General features: G+C 47.3%; 1 protein-coding gene across 13 annotated transcripts in view; it reads right to left on the reverse strand.

Annotated features, from left to right (window-relative positions):
• The window catches only part of TEAD1 (TEA domain transcription factor 1), a 262,318-nt gene that overhangs the window by 53,567 nt on the left and 192,282 nt on the right, over nt 1-16,469 (reverse strand). For 9 of the 13 annotated variants that reach the window (XM_040258347.1, XM_040258345.1, XM_040258346.1 and 6 more), the window contains 5 exons: nt 9,497-9,508; nt 8,593-8,727; nt 7,478-7,524; nt 6,512-6,573; nt 5,352-5,476 (listed from right to left, as the gene is read on the reverse strand). In XM_040258347.1, coding sequence (XP_040114281.1) covers nt 5,352-5,476; nt 6,512-6,573; nt 7,478-7,524; nt 8,593-8,727; nt 9,497-9,508 — 381 coding nt within the window. The remainder of the gene's footprint in view (nt 1-5,351; nt 5,477-6,511; nt 6,574-7,477; nt 7,525-8,592; nt 8,728-9,496; nt 9,509-16,469) is intronic. The other 4 variants (XM_040258348.1, XM_040258339.1, XM_040258343.1 and 1 more) reach the window with 1 other exon arrangement.

Genomic DNA, 16,469 nt, shown 5'->3' on the forward strand with positions numbered 1-16,469 from the left:
CCAGGAAGTCCCAGGCTTTTCTGCTGTTCCAGTCATTTAGCATTAAAGATTAGGAAACCGGTCACTCCAGATGGCAAAGCTCCTCGCCTTCTGGTTGAGGACCTCCCATTGTCCACCGTTCAGGGATTCTCTCCTTCTCTCAAGTGTCCTTTCTTTTCTTTCTCCAAGCATCCTGATCGCCTTCTTTCACTTGCTGCGCCAGGGTGAAGGGCCCTGCTGCATCCAGCCTGGGCTTGAGGAGCTCGAGGCTTTGAAGGGCAGCTGTTTTTGCATTTGAGTAATTTTTAATTTCTTAAAAAATACAGTGACATGGTTAAGAATACAAAGTGGAGCCAAACTTTGGCTCAGCCTCCTCCTGGTGGTGGAACTTGATAAAGTACCTTGATGTTCCTGAGCTTCCATTTTGTTACTGAGAGACTGGATGTAAGAACAGTATCTGGGTCAAATGCTTGGCCCGTGATGCTCACAACACAGGTCAGCAAGAGCTGAAGGTTACCCTGACAGCTGTAACTCAGGCAGGTTTTCCCTAAGTGAGCTGAGGTGTGCACTTCCTGCTCAGGTCTGTTCCGGCGACCACATCACAGAACTTTGTTTCTTCCCCAAGGCAGTGCTTCTTCAAAATCTAAAGAGAGCAATCTCCTATCCCACCCTCTCCATCTCAAAGCTTGCCCTTCTCTGGCTGTGTAACTCTACCTAACTGAACTCCTCGCACACTCTCTTCCGAGATCACAGTTGACATTAAACACATTGCCTTTGCCTGGAAGATGTAGCTGAGTTGCCAGGCAGCTGGAGGAACTTCCTCTGCCCCAGGGAGTGGGTAGAGGGAGCCCACTACATTTTCCCTAGTGGCTCAGATGGTAAAGAATCCTCCAGCAACGCAGGAGACCCCAGGTTCAATCCCTAGGTCGGGAAGATCCCTGGAGAAGTAAATGGCAACCTAGTCCAGTATTCTTGCCTGGAGAATTCCATGGACAGAGGAGCCTGGTGGGCTACAGTCTGTGGGCTCGCAGAGAGGCGGAGATGACTGAGTGACTAAAACTTCAAACTTTCAAAACTAGGCTTTAGCCGGAAAACCAGTCCTCATGCACACTCGGGATTCAGCTTACAACTCTCGAAGGTTGCGTTTTCATTTCTCTGAAGCAGCAGCTCTTGAAGTCGGTCTCTAGGAACTGGGCCCTGATGACAGGTGAGGAGGCCCTTTTTAAAGAGCCCACCCTAGGTGGAAGATCTCGCACTTAACACTGAAAGTCCTTTGATAACGCAACACTGAAATCCTGTAGAAAGTGTGTCTTTAAGCATTACTGACCACTTCCAAAATAGTCTTTTTTTTTTTAGATCTTCCTTTCTTCGCCCTCTGCTGTTTTTCTCTCAGGTTCTAGTGGAGCCAGAGGTGACAGAGGGACTGATTTGCTGGTTCTCCACCAATATAAACAACCACTGACTCAGGGGCAATGTCTGGGTTACAGATGATGCAGAGCCAGCAGGGGGCGCTCATCCCCTGGATTAGTCTTCCCTTGGCTTCTTGTAGATTCTGGCTGGCTACAGGTACTCATCAGATGCAAATGAACCCAACAACTTTTGGTTACTGGAATCAACACATCTAGCTCTGAATCCCATTTCCAATGTCAGCTGTCGGTTGAACACTGGGCAGTCTACGTCGCAGGGCTGGGTAAGACAATGCATCGTGCAGGCTATCATCAGTATGACTACTGATAGGGGTGGGAGAGCTGTGAAGAATCTTTAGTGTTGGCAGTGGTGATACATGTTGTAAACGGAAGACTGAATTTCCAGAATAGCTGGGACTAAGAGAGACAGCTAATTGAAACGGAAGAGAATTCACAAGACTTTTTAAAGCATTCTGACAAGTCTTCTAAGCACCAGCTTCTCATATTATATAATATGTGCTTTATTTTGCAAACATAAGGTGCTGTTACAATGAACATGTAAAGGCCCTTGAGGTCCAAGGTCACACTGAAAAAATGTGTAGTATGGGAATGGTTTCGTTGGTTCTGAATGGTTTCAGAGCCGTCTAAAATAAATTCAGCTGGTACATTTATTTGAACAAACACAAATATGCTATCCTTAAAATTTAACATCAAACATTAAGCAAGTTAATTTGATAAGGAAGCCAACAAAGTGATCAATAGCTATGGATCCTAAACAAATTTGACTTTGGATCCTGCAAATCTCTGTCTGTAATAGCTCAGGCTCACTGGAATCAAAGGGCTACGGGTAGTGCTGGCAAAGACCAAACAAATAAATTAATGAGTGTGGTACAGTGTGATTTTTTCCATCCATATTACAGCCCTAAGAGGTACGGAATTCTAGTTCTTTCTATAGAAGAGGCTCGGAGAGATTGCTGTCAATGGCTGTGGCCAGGTCTGAACCTTCTCTGTCCATATGATCCCCCAGGAGGACACAGGCAGGAATGCACACCTGAGGAGCAACAAAGCCAGGAGGAGGAGAACCTAGTTTGCTGGTCCAGGGTGACACCCTTTGTCCCAGCTACTCTGGAAATGCACTCTGTAGTTGACCACATTTATCATCATCACCATTGAAGTCACGTGTTGGGGTTCTACAGAGTTAAGCCTTTCATTCATCAGTAAAAGGTCTACTCTAGTGAAAACAGCCAGACTCTTAATTCTGAATGTACATGAAACACAGATAACTGGGCACCACTCCAAGGGCTTGGTGGGTCCTGCCTTTCTAAACTATTCACTAGCTTTCACCTGCTTTATCTACACCAGTCATCGCCTCTGGAATGCTCTTCTTCCTTACTCTTCCCGGCCCATAGGGATCCTCTACCTCTTTGCATAAGGGCTGGTTCCTCCACACAGCCTGCCCAGTTTCCTGTCCACTCACAGCACCCCTAGCCATCACACTTCCCAGTGACCCTATGAGGGATGACTGCCTCACCCACCAGACGTCAGCCTCCACCAGGGCAGAGTTGCTGATGGGCTGGGCAGCACCAGAAAGGGCCTTCTTGGTACAGCACCCCAAACATGTGGCTGCTCATAACTGTTTATAGGATGGACAAAAGGAACTTCTCGGCAATGCACAGTGGGGAGCCCAATTACCACTAACAACTAGAAGAAGAGGAAAATGGTCATTCTGGGCCCCAGTAGGTCCATAACTGAGAAGGACAGTTACCATGAGGGTGCTCCATAAGCTTCTTAAATTAAAAATAAAAATTTGTTTTGTGATAAAACATTATATTGAGTCTTTTAACAAGGATAACAACTAACATCTTGGGATTTGTGCTTCCTAGTGTCTTGGAGTTCTATTTCTAAAAAAGAAATGTTTACAAGTAAACAGGTTTGCTCACCCAAGAGTACAGACTGAACGCACAATTCAAGACCTTCACCACCGGTGGTGGTTCATAGTAGTGAAAGAGTATCCTGAAACAGAAGATCTGGGCTCCGGGTCCTTCTGCTCATTGGCTAAATATTCTGCATCTTTTAATGTATCTTGGCCTCAGATTCTTCATCTGTAAAATGGGTAAAACAAAATCTACTCCACTAGCACTCGGAGGACAAAATGACATAACCAATGACAGTGCATTCTGTGAGCGATGAGGTGTCACACAAGCATGAGTTACTCAGAGGAGGAGCATGAGCTGAGCCGAAGCCCAGCCTTCAGCCAAAGAAATGTCTACACTTCCTTGAAGGAGGAGGAAGCAAAGAGCCGCACAGGTCATCTTCTTGGTTGTTTATTTCAATGCTCCTACAGACAAGGATTTAGGCACTCACCATCACCCTTCTGGTACAGCCACTCAGACACTTGTGAAGAGTGACCCAGGAGGCTGGTCTTCTCTTCCAGCCTGGTTTTCAATACTCTCCTTTTCCTTTGCCTGCCTCGACAGGCCCAATGACTACCTCTCTTTCTTCATTTTATCCTAATTTTGGAGCAGACTCTATTTTTCTACCAGCATTCACAATTCATAGGCAGAAATGCCAGGGGGCCACGTGGGGGTTCCTGAGTGTCCACTCTGGTGATGGCTGGTGGAAACCCCTCTATTCATGGCATCTTCCTGTCCTACCCTCAGAGGCTTTCCATTGAGCTAAAGCACAAACGCTTCAGGGAGAGGTCACCTCCGGTGGTTCACATCCAAGTAATTTACAACAGATGATGAACTCACTCGTGATGCTTTCTCCTGGTAACAGAATGACAGCAAGGCAGCAGACAGACAGACAGCGTGGCCCCTGTGTACGGAGCCGGCAAGATCAGCCGGGTGGGGTGAGGTGGAGAATATGGAAAGGAGTTGGTAAAGATCCCGAAGACAAACTCATGACTCCTTCCATTTCTGCCTTGGGCTCACCCACACACAGATGCAATGCTCGTACTCACAGCCAAGGAGTGGGAGTGAAGGAAGGGTCTTGGGCTTGTCGGGTGGAAAGAAGGGAGGCTCACATGTGTAGGGGAGATGGTGGGCCCAGCCGAGAACAGTAGGAGGATGGGCACTAGATGGGGTGCGGAGGCAGGAAGGAGGAAAATGACAAATTGGGTCCAGATGCTAACTTAGTGGATATTTAGGGTATTAAGATGCACCACATTCTATGTCAGACTGCTGAAGTACTACCCTGATACTTCTCCTTCAGAAGCTAAGAATTTGCCGTCTTGAGGAAACACAGCTTTGAAAAGAAGTATGAAAAATGGCTAAATAGGCTTGAGTTTAGGTTTGAGTTGTAAAGACAAGAATTTGAATCTCTAATCCCTCAGATACTAACTGTGTGACTACAGAGAAGTTACTTAACCTCTCTGTTTTCTCATGTATTAGACAGCACCTACCCTTATGGGGTTGTTTAAGAGTAAAATGTGATGGTATCTATTAATCACCTTACACAATACCAGCCACAGGTCAGGGCTCAAAAAATGTTGTTGTTCAGCCACTCAGTTGTATCCAACTCTTTGTGACCCTGTGAACTACAGGACACCAGGCTTCTCTGTCCTTCACTATCTCCCTGAGTTTGCTCAAACTCATGTCTATTGAATTGGTGATGCCATCCAACCATCTCTTCCTCTGTCGTCCCCTCCTCCTGTCCTCATTCTTCCCTAGTGTCAGGGTCTTTAAATGCAAGAACCTGTTAAGGTCTTACTCTTCTGCTCTAGTAATTCTTGGAGTTTGCAGTCCAGAGAATCCATAACCATTTGCAGTCCAGAGAATCCATAACCATTTAGCTCTAAAGTTTTACATATTTGTCAACAGAAATACCTTTTTACTTCATTGAAGGGCTGCTCGGCCCTCCTTACCCAGGCCTGCTTTTACGCAGGGTGTCTGATCTGTCAGGCCCAAAGGCAGGGTAAGAGGAGCAAAGCCCGGGGTCAAGGCACCCAACTCTGAGCATACTCACCGAGTCTGGGTCTCGCTGCTGTTCAAGGAAAGCTGAGAATTCCACCAGGCGAAGTTTGGTTGTGCCAATGGAGCGGCCCTGCCAGGCCGGGACCGAGGGAGCTGGGGCTGACGCAGGTTCAAACCCTGAAATACCGATTGATCGTTACCTTAAACCCAGCTCCTTGCCTCCCATCATCAGGTCTCAGGCCACCCCCGGGCTCCTTGCCTCCCATCATCAGGTCTCAGGCCACCCCCGGGGCAGAGGCCTACAAAATGGACCACCCAAGAGCAAAGCTAACAGGTCTGTCCACCAGAGTCCAGGGGTGGAGCTAGGCCAGCAGAGGTGGGTTCTGGCAGAGGAGCCCAGAGGCATGGCCAACCGGAGAAGCACAATGCAGGTGGTTCTTCCTAAAGCCGGTACCAGCCCAGCTTGAGGGCTGGGGGTGAGGACACCTAACCTGGGCAAAGGGGCCTCGCTGGGGACTACGGCATAAAAGATGAAGTGTGGAAGTGGATGCTGGCAAAGCGCTCCTGTGAGACAGGGATGAGGGCACTCCCTGTGCTTTTCCAGCTCCTTTCCTGAGTAAAACTGCAGTCACCAGCACTACGGAAGGTTCTCCCGGGACGCTCCGTGGTGCTGGAGCGGAGGGCATGAATGCATTTCAGTCTGGGAGCTTATAGTGAAGAGTGTGTGTGTGTGTGTGTACGTGTGCGTGTGCGTGTGCGTGTTGGGAGGCAGGCAGGCTGGCCGGATGCATGTTTCCTAGCTGGGCTTCCATGTAAGCACTCCTTTAAAGAAAGGATACTCGGAATTGAAATACACTTCTCTAAGAAACAGCGAATAAAACCGTCTGCCCACAAGACTAAGATTGCCCAATGTGGCCTGTTTATGAGGAGGAAGGAACCAGAGCAACTTCTCCTTTCAAGGGTGACCCAGGGCCCTGAGTGAAAGTGATCAGGTTTCCTGTTTTTTTTTTTTTTTTAAAAGCCCATCAGAAGAACTCTCTAGAGATGAGGGAGGCAAAGCAGGACCTGGGAGGGGACACTGGTGACCCTCCTGAGCTCTGGGTTAACCCTGCCTTGAGGAGGGTGGTGGCAAGAAAGGGGTGCCCATGGCCCTGCAGGGGAGGGAGTCTGTGCAGCTGGAGAACAAAGTGAGAGGGTTCCTCAGAGACTCACCTGGAATGGGGGCTGTGACTGCTGGCTGGATGGGGTAGGCCTGCTGCACGAAGGGCTTGACGCTGGAGGGAGACAGAGGACAGAGAGAGTCAGAAACCCATGATTGTAGCAGCAGCTACTTCCTAGGTCTGGCCAGGGCCTCCCAGGGCTAGGGACTCCTCACTGTGAGCTTCCCTATCTGCAGGTGGTAGCAGAGCCCAGGCAGAGCTCTACCAAGATGGAGACCCAGCTGTGCTGTGCAAATGAGAGGGACTGGCTGGGTGCCGATGACCATACCACCAAGCCTCATGCCAGTCCCAGGGCATGGGTAGGGCAGATGTCAGCTATCCTTGCATGCACTGTGGCATCTACCTCTGAACCTTGCTTCTGGTCCCTGCAGAGACCGAGGTCAGCAGTCATCATGGGCAGGCAAGGTTTGGGACATGTTTCAGGCTCTCTTTCTCTAGACCAAATAGCTCCATTTCCTTTGAGAATATATAGGAGGAGGTTCCTTCCTTTCTGCTTTTAGCCCCAATCTGTCCTAGCCTTCCAGCTTACTGAGCTTACTTCCCATGCTCTCAAAGCATCAGTCGGATTTTCTATTAGCTTCCCCCACTACAGGGAAAGCGGGAAGAAAATGGACCATAGGATCACCTCCACTGTCCTCTTTCAGGAGGACCCCAGGCTCTGCCCCCTAAAAGCCATGAAAGGACGGAGACCCTCCTCCTGTTGCCAGCTGCAGGACCACTAACACTGAAGGTGGGAGTGAGGTCTTTACATGTCTCCCAAATCTGAGCATCTCTTTCCTGCTACCGGCCTCAGGATACAACAGTGGGGGGTGATGTCGGTGATCTCAGGTTAAATCTCCCTCCCACCGCACCCGCCTCTGCAAGGCCCCAGGCAGTCTGGTGCCAGGAAACCTCAATCCGGGGTGGGCTGTGACCAGCCCCTGGTTGGTTGTCAGTGCCGGCCCCTCCTCAGACTTACTCTTGTGATGATCCAGGCTGCCCTGTTTGTATCATTCCTGGCCAGAACTGGAAGGCAAAATGCAAAGAGCTTCAGGGTTAGGAGTTCACCTCAAAGCACTGTTCAGGATGTCTGTGCACTCCAACCCCTGCTAAACACAGGGAGTGCAGGTCATGTGCCAGCTGCCAAGTGACATAGCCTAAATGCAGACACCACAGGTTGCTGTCCTGCAGAAGATGTTAACCTCCCTGAGGGCAGGCACCAGCTCTTTAAGAGTTCACTTGACACCCAATAGGAATCTGGGTGCATTACAGAGGGTTCACAAATATTCCGTCTGACTGCTTCATCTATGTGCCCGCCCACCCTTCCTTTCCTCCCTTCATTCTGCAACACTTCCTACGTGACATTCTGCCTCCACAGCTCACAGCTTGGGGAGAGGACACAGCTCAGAACCAGGACAGTGCAGACACCTCCTTTGCTGTGGGCTTTCCTAGGCCCTGGTGCCTGCTCACAGCCTCTGGGAGCGGCAGCAGATGTCAAGGGATTCGGACAGCCTTGGGTTTGAGTCCTGACATGGCTCTCCATGTGATTATGATCGAGTTACCCAAACTCTTGTTTTGTTACTAATTAACTTCAGTTTTCTCATCTGTAAAATGGCAGTAACAGTAAGAGGCATTTAAGATTACTGTGAAGATTAAATGAGATCACAACATTAAGCTTCTCGGCCTTTGGCAGGTGCAAAATGAAAATAGTAGTATAGAATACTTTTGTCTCTTTAGAGGCTAGTTGCCATAAAGTGACCCCAAGGACGCAGGAACAGAGACTAAGGGCCAGGAATAAAATGATAGAAATGGAGAGGCAGATCACCACCTGGAATGGTGCTGTGAAGTGATACTTAATTCCATGTCTTCAGGGACTAAGAGCCCCCTACTTCCTCCCTCTCTCTCTCCCCCTCTCCCTAGCTCCCTGCTTTTCTCACCATTTAGCACCTAGCATCAGGGCACCACAAGGTGGTCCTTCCTCTCTCTTACACCTGGCACAATTAACAGGAAGTGCCAGGTAGATGGTTTCATGCTCGGCCACGTCAGCTCGACGTGCTCAGGGGCCATCACTACCAGATCCAGCTTATGACTTACCCCCGGCGCCCCCGGGAAGGTGGGGCGTGGGATCCCAGGCAGCCCCAGCTTGTTGTGAATGGCAGTGGCCGAGACGATCTGGGCTGACGACATGGCGGCCATGTGCTGCAGGGCCTTATCCTTTGCAGTCTGATCCTTGAAGGCGACAGTACACACAGACTTAATACACAACAAACGGCTACCAGGCGGCTTAAACAGGCACAGCCGCGAGCACGGGACTAAAATACAGAGCCACAAAGGAGGCTGGAAAAGCAGACATGCATGGATACATGAACACAGCCAGAAGGCTAACACGGCCTCAACCTACTGAAACTGAACATTTACTGAGAACACCCAGTAGCAAGATTTAAAAAAAATATATTCTTTTTTAACCCATTTTACAACAGAATGGGAGGCCTCTGAGGAGAGTAGACAATGTATTTATTTTTCCAGCTTCCAAAAGGAGATGTCTCCAATTACTTAACAGACTCAAAGAAACGAGGGGAAAAAAAAAAAAAAAACGGCCCTGCTTTGAAGCACACAGATGGGAGGAGGGCGAGAGAAGAGGCATGGCTGTGGATCTGGGGTGGGACCATCCACAGTGCCGGGAGACCCGTCTGCGTACGGCCTGGGAGCCCTGGCAGACACTTGGTGGGGGGCTCAGAAGCAGCGGGGCAGCGGGGCCAGGATGGGGCCAAGCAGCATGCTGGCGGGGGGCATGCTTTCTCAGGTATCCCCGCTGGGGTCGAAGGCTAGGCGGGTTCATTCTGTAGCAAGGACGCAGGGGGTTCTACCAGGGACGTGGTTTCTCCTTTTCCTAAAAGGGTCTTTTCTAGGAAAGCCAAGACTGGTAACACACAGCTCGCCAAAAAGTCTGCCAAGCACAGCTCAAGTACAGAATACTCAATTTGGTGAAAATACTTACCATGCTTGTTACCTGGATACAACAATAAACAATTTGTTAAAAGGATTGCGTACAAAGGCAGGGTTATTTTTCTTCTTAGTTAAAAAATATACACGTATACAAACAGACGGTACAATAAATTGTGTAGGAGTGTGGGTTTTTCCCCTCCCCCCGACATTTTAGGAGAAACGCGTGACCTGGGTAACTATCTAAAAGGACAATTACCAACAACCCCAGCTCCCAGCTCCTCTGAGTTGATTCCGAGGCTTCCCCAGGACAGATGGAAAAATGGTCAGGCCCTTTGTGTGTGACACGCCCTGACGGTAGGGCCAGGGATTCACACTCAGTGAACCTGCTGAGGCTCCCGGACACTTGCAGGAGGTGTATACACCCTACACACTGGGCCCAGACCCCATCAAAGCAGGAGCAAAATGGTGACATCAAAGTAGAAAGAGCACTCGCCACAGCTGCCATTCAGAATTCAGACAGAGAGAAGGTCAAGGGGAGCTTCAGGCTGAGACACTGGGTACCAGCTGAGAGGTGGCTTCAGTGTTTACAGATTTACCCAAAGGTGATGAATAAACATGCTGAGGTCCCAAAGGAAGGCCAAGAGGAGGAGGGAGAAAAATCAAAGCCTACAAGACAAGAACTAGAGGTTCCAAGATGATTAATCAGGTGGTCCCAAGGCACAGACACCACTTTGCCCCATAAATACCAGGAACACCATGTGAATGTTCAAAGGAGTATATTAACCCTTAGAAAAAGACCTAAGACTTGCATACAATTTTATACTGTATACATTTCTCTGGCTCTCCACTGGAAAATGAGCCTTATCTAACAGCTATTGGGGAATACCCATGGCCAGGGCACTGTGGCAACTGAATGGCACCACGAGGGTCCTGGGTGCCTGTAGGACTACTGGGCCCCAGGACTGAAGTGATGCCCTTGCTGCCTCTGGTCAGATGGCATTTCTTCAAATTGAAGCTCCATTTGCTAATCTGCTGAAGTTTCTAACCTAAAGCTAGATTCCTCTGGCAACTTTTTTTTTTTAAGACCTGAAACATTTCAGACGATGAGATGCCAGGGGAAAAAGAGACAAATTTTGAAGTCAGTGGAATTCTATGATAAACTATGTGTGTGTAAATGCCCTACAGCCAAACTGAGCCCGACACATAAGATCTCAGGGCTCATCAGTCTACCCACGGCTGGTCCTGCAGTTCCACCTGCCTGGCCACCCTCTCAGAGGGTGCCCAGGTATAATAAACGGGAAGCCTGGCTCAGTCACACTTACTTCCTTCTCTGTCAAGAGCACCTTGACATCAGTACAAGCTTGTGGGTTTCTCTTTGGATGGTTACTTTGGACTCCAGCCCCCCAGACATTTAACCCCCAATAAGTGGTTATCAATACTCTCAAGGTGATTTTTGAAACTGAAGGAATGGCCCAGGTATAACCCCAGGTCCTTTCCCAATGAGCCACAAGACTTAACAATCTTTCCAGGCCCCAGGTAGGCGTAGCCGAGAAAACGGGAACCCAGGTTTCTTGTCTGCCTGGTTGATGCCAACCCTGTGGAATAACTATAAAGAGCTGTGGGCTTGGCTCTATTCCAAAACTACGTAATGGGGCGGGGGGTGGGGTGGGCGGGTGGGGCTGGTGGTGCATTCAAACATGAGAGTTCTGTTTATGAAATGCTGGTGACAGGGGGAGTTCTGCTCACCCAAACACAGAGTGTGTTTGTGCACACTTGGGTGGAGTGACCAGGAACTATCAAGTCCGGGTCCAAATGTAGGTAAGTCCCTACATCTTCATAACCCACTCTTATGCTGTTAACATCTCAGTTGCCTGAGACGTTTCCCTATGCTAGGCTGATGGAAAAGTTCTTCGAAATGTTCATAAAAGTTTGATACTTTTTTAACAGGGAAATCAGTCAATGAGGAAAGGAGAAAAGTCACCACCTTTACTGTTTAGGTCACAAAGCTTCAGAAGGTTTCAGAATACGGTTAAATAAAGTCAGATTTGGCTCTCTTATTACCCAGCATTCCACCAGGTACCCAGATGAGAAAAGAAGTTCAAAAGCAGGAGAGCAAATCTATTGCTTTGACCACACCAACCTACTCTCTGTCAGTAAAAGGCATACCTGCTGGGGAGTCTGGAGACCTGGTCTCAAACCTGCCCTCCACCTGACATTAATGGGTTGTATTACCTTGTGCAAATCACTTAACACTCTAACTTTCTTCATCTAGGAAGGAAAGAGTTGCACTTTATTTTCTAAAGGTCTTCTGGTTCTAAAAGTATTTGTAGCTATGAGTCTGACTTCTATTATAAGCAAATATGTCCTAATACATATAGCCAGAAAACCACTAGTGACAAGACAGCAGGATGTTAAAATTTAGGCAGCTCTCAGCCGCCTGTCCTAATAGAGAGAAAGCCAAGTGCGGAGAGGAAATTTTATCTCAAGTAGAGGTTCTTTCTGCACTTGACCTACCTATTTGAGAATAGGCAATTTTCTACAAATGGACTAAAATGTCTATACCAGTGATTTCCTACTTTTTGTAGTGCTGACATTCTGAGTACTCATTTCATTTTATAACATCTCCCCTCTATCTATTATATACATTGGAAAATTAAGAAGATTAAAATTTTTTGTTTAAAATCTAAAGCAACCGTGCAGATAATAAGCACCACCAGGGGTATCTGGAAATCAGAATGGAGAGCCTGGCTGTAGATCTACTTATCCTGAAATGGGAGCACAGAAGGACACTGAGCTGGGAGATTTCAATAGAAGGATCTCTAAACTGTCATTTTCAGCCTAGAGATACATGCCTGGCTTTGGAGAAATTATAATTGTCAGTGTCAGACCTGAGTAAATGACTTCTCTGCGTCATTCTGGCCTAATATCTTGGACTTTTAAACACCGCACTCTATCATCACCACTTACCCCCAGAATAAAGAGGGTGGGGTTGCTAATCTATCCAAACAACAGTAGCTTAAGTAAAGTCAAAGATATATGTGACATTTGTATACCACATTAATTTTATTCTAAGATGTTTTCACACTAACGTTTCTGAGATGTGATGGGATTTACAAGGGATGAACACACTGTTTTATCTTGAAAAACCATGATTAAGTCAATACTGAGTTATAATCTATGATGTCTTAGATTACAGGAAATACGGACTGTATGCATGTGTACATATAAGCATGCATGAAAAAGAAATATGCCCTAGGAAAAAGCTTGGACAACTTCACACTGACTCCTTTTTGCTGATTTTAAGCCCCTCTGTTCCTAAGACTATAAAGAATGAGGCCACAAAAAGCAGAAGTGGGGAAAGAAAAGGCAGATCTCCCTTATCCAACCAAACCCTAGCTCAAGCCCTCAACCTGAAATGTGGGAATTATTTATGGAACAGGAAACACGGGTCTCAGTCTATTGATGGAGTGCTAAGAACAAACGGCCTATGTGACCTGAGAGCAAAGGCACAGGAATCACCCCAAGGTGGGGTGCACGTCTCGGTTCCCACTCGACTCTTCCTGCCCCATTCCTGGCACTCCGCGCTGTCAGCAGCCTCCCTACCTCCACCACGGGGGATCCAGCAGGCAGTGGCAGACATAAACTCCTCAGTCTGAAGCCATTCAAACTGTTATTGTTACTAAGTAAACAGATTTTCATATTTTATGAAGCAGAGCAAGGCTGCCACTACAACTCTGGGTTCAGCTGACTGCCTCCTTCCTATGGTTGAAATGTACACAATGTTTGGAAAATGTCTTCATGTAACAACCATGACGGGAAGGCAACCTATCACAGAGGCACATGGCTGGACTGGTGTGCTCTGCAAACTCAAGGATATTTTATGAACCAGTCTCTGCAAAGTTGGGGACCCCTGTCTCCCCTCTGTTTTCTCAGCTTTGAATTTTTCTGGGGAATCAATTATCTCATAATTTTTAGGCATTAGCTATAAACTAATGTTAAAGATAATAAAAAACGGCACCTGCTTGTATGTACAATATTGTAGCGACTGTATATGAAGTCTGAATGAACACACTCCTGCTTATCCAGGGGCCATCATTTCAGAATTAAGGACTCCAAACTAATGTATTCATATGAAAGTTCACCAACATATCAGGAAAAACATGTACAATCAAAAAGAAAAAAGACCTTGGATTCAAAAACTTCTGAGAGCTATTAAATGTTTTTCTCCAAATATACTTCTCTCAGCAGTATGAAAATACAGTACATGAGAAGAAAGATAGCAATTTGCTTGAAAATCACTTTTTCAGAAGAAGACAAAATAGAACACTTTCCTAAGAAGTAATTTTGCAGATGTTGTTTCTAATCTTACACTATGTGGATTCACATGACCTCTGCAATTATTAGCAGTTGCTCCTGAGCAGATAAACACTAAAGAGTCTATGATGGTTTTGGAGAAAGGATGGAGGGCACTTGAATTTTTCTAGCCATGATCTCTAATTTGCTTATTATTAGAGAAAGCAGGAGTAAATACAAAAGGGCCTATTCCGGTCGGGCAACAGCTAATGCTGAGGAGACAAGGCACATTCATACTTCTCCTGACTTGCCATGTAATGAGGAGCAATTAATTCATCTTATTGTATTTCCAAATGCCAAAGACTCCATTCACATCAAAGAAAAAAATTTTCAAGGCTTTTACCATTGTCCATTTTTAAATGTACTGGGCTATATTTAGTATTCTGTAATTGTCAATAGTGTTGCCTTTCATTGTGATGTGCGGCTTAGCATCATAAAGGATTGCAGATGAGGGTCCAGGTGATTTGTAGGTGAGCCTGGTGCCTCTACCAGGAAGCCTGGGATTTAGGTCATCTAATGACAGGTCCGGGTTTTGGGGAGAAGGCACCTTTCTGACCTTTAGCCCATTTCCCTGGGAGGTGACAGCAAGAAGTGGGAGGCAAATCTCCCTTGAAAAGCCAGAATGTACCAGCTCTCACCACTCATCTTCTCTATTTAATTCAAACAGGCACAATGAAAATAGGGCTCGGTTGAGGGAGACGATGCAAAGCAACCCGAGCCAGGGCAACGAGCCCTCATCCTTGACCAGCAAGGACCCCATAAGGAGGCAACGTGATATCACATGGAGAGCTTGGTCTGTGGCAACAGATAGCCCTGGGGTCAAATTCAGACTTGTGACCCTGGGTGAGTCCCTTAGCCACCACGGCAAGCCTCTGCATCCTCGTATGCAAAGTGCGGGCAATAGCCACCTTGAGGAACTCCCTGAGAATTGTGTCAAGCACTCTGAGCACACAATGCCACTGTGTGTGTGCACTTGCTACTCTGTGGACGTGACATCTTTAGGGCCCATGTGGCCCACCATCCAGGCTCAAGTCTGCTTGAGACCTGAAATGCTTAGAAGCCCCAGTCCGGAGTACACCATCTCTGGGCTCAATGTGATTCTAGGGCACTGTCTATATCAGAGGCCAGTTAATAATGGGATTTCTCTATGAAGGGGAAAAAGTGTAGAACGAGGCTGTTTTTGCTGCTGCCCTTAAAGAGAAAATCCGACCTGGCTCGGCTGACATAGAATAGAGAAGTAAATGTATGCACTCCCTCAGTTTACACTGTAAGTTCCGCATCATCGCATGGTTGATGAGAGGTTCTAACTCCATCGCCTCTAAGCACAAGAAATTAACTGTCTCCAGTCTTGGTCTTAACTCAGGCAAATGGAAAACAAGGTAATGAAAATCGTGTTGAGGAGAGAGGGTACATGTCAAGAGATCAGAACTCCCTGAAGACTGGGAGATGCCAGGAGGGGCGGTGTATCATTTCCCAAATCCCGCGACAAGACCAAGTGTCTCAGCTGGTGCTGAGACAAAGGACATGTAGTTTCAGGCTTCTTTTGCTGGGTGTTCTGCTGACAACCAGCGCTTGAAGGAGCAAAGCAGCTCAGTGGGCCACAGGGAACACCTCAGGATGGAGGGAAGTGTGTCTTCCCTGCGGGCAGGCCCATTCCTGGGTAGAATCAGTGGTGACTTGGTCAGGATTCAGCCTTGTGGCTGCAGCAGAGCCCTAGCAAAGTTCTTGAACTTATCAAGAGGATTAAATCAACAATTTGAACTTTAAGCTCTCTGCTTATTGGAAGGAACGGCAGATTGGAAAGAACGCCCTGCTCAGAAATCAAATGACAAAGGCCACCAGGGTGAGAATGAAGAAAATGGCCCCGGGGAGCACATGGAGCTCATAAATTAGTCACCAGCGACTGGACACAATCAGAGGAGCTCAGGCCTTTTTCTGCTCTACTGGGATGATGCAATGTCAGCAAGAGCAGGCTTTTCTTCAATACAATCCAGAGCTTGACACGAACACGTCTACTGCCTAAGATGTATTCCTGCTGAGGTCAGGACAGAACGAAGACTTCCCTTCCTCTGAGGACTGTCCAGAGTCAGGCATTCACCAAAACACACCCAGACAGCAGCAGCCTGGTCCACCTTCAGGGTAAGACAAAGGCGGTCCACAGCGTGGTGGTGGCCTGTGAGGCGGGCTGCCTCACACAAGCCTCTGACGCCAGCAAATCAAGGGCTGCCTTTTTGCTTCTATCATGGAAAGAGGCCTCTGGGCAGGGACTGGACAAGCTCTGGGGACAAATGAACATTTAGAGACTCAGAGCAGGAAACTCTAGGAACTGAGTAGGAAAGAAAAGACTGCTTAGTGCACGAAGAGTATTTCTACAATTTTTCTTTCTCTTTTTTTTCTTTCCTTCAGTCTTTCTACATGCTAGGATGATAAATCCCTGCAGCTTTAACAACAACAACAAAAAAAAAAAAACACCAGTTAAAGACCTTTTGATGAAATAATGGTAAGTGAAATAATTTAAAGTAGAGAATCCTTTCTGCAATTGCAGGCTGGTCCTTAGATCACACCACACTGTTTTCCAGACAGGCTGCTGCCTCTCACTGTTCAAATACAGATTCCAAAGAAGGGATAAACTAGGTGGAAGGGGAGGAGACGGCAGACAATATATGAAGCCA

This window comes from Oryx dammah, unplaced genomic scaffold (assembly GCF_014754425.2).
Source record: "Oryx dammah isolate SB20612 unplaced genomic scaffold, SCBI_Odam_1.1 HiC_scaffold_17, whole genome shotgun sequence".
NCBI classification, from domain to species: domain Eukaryota; kingdom Metazoa; phylum Chordata; class Mammalia; order Artiodactyla; family Bovidae; genus Oryx; species Oryx dammah.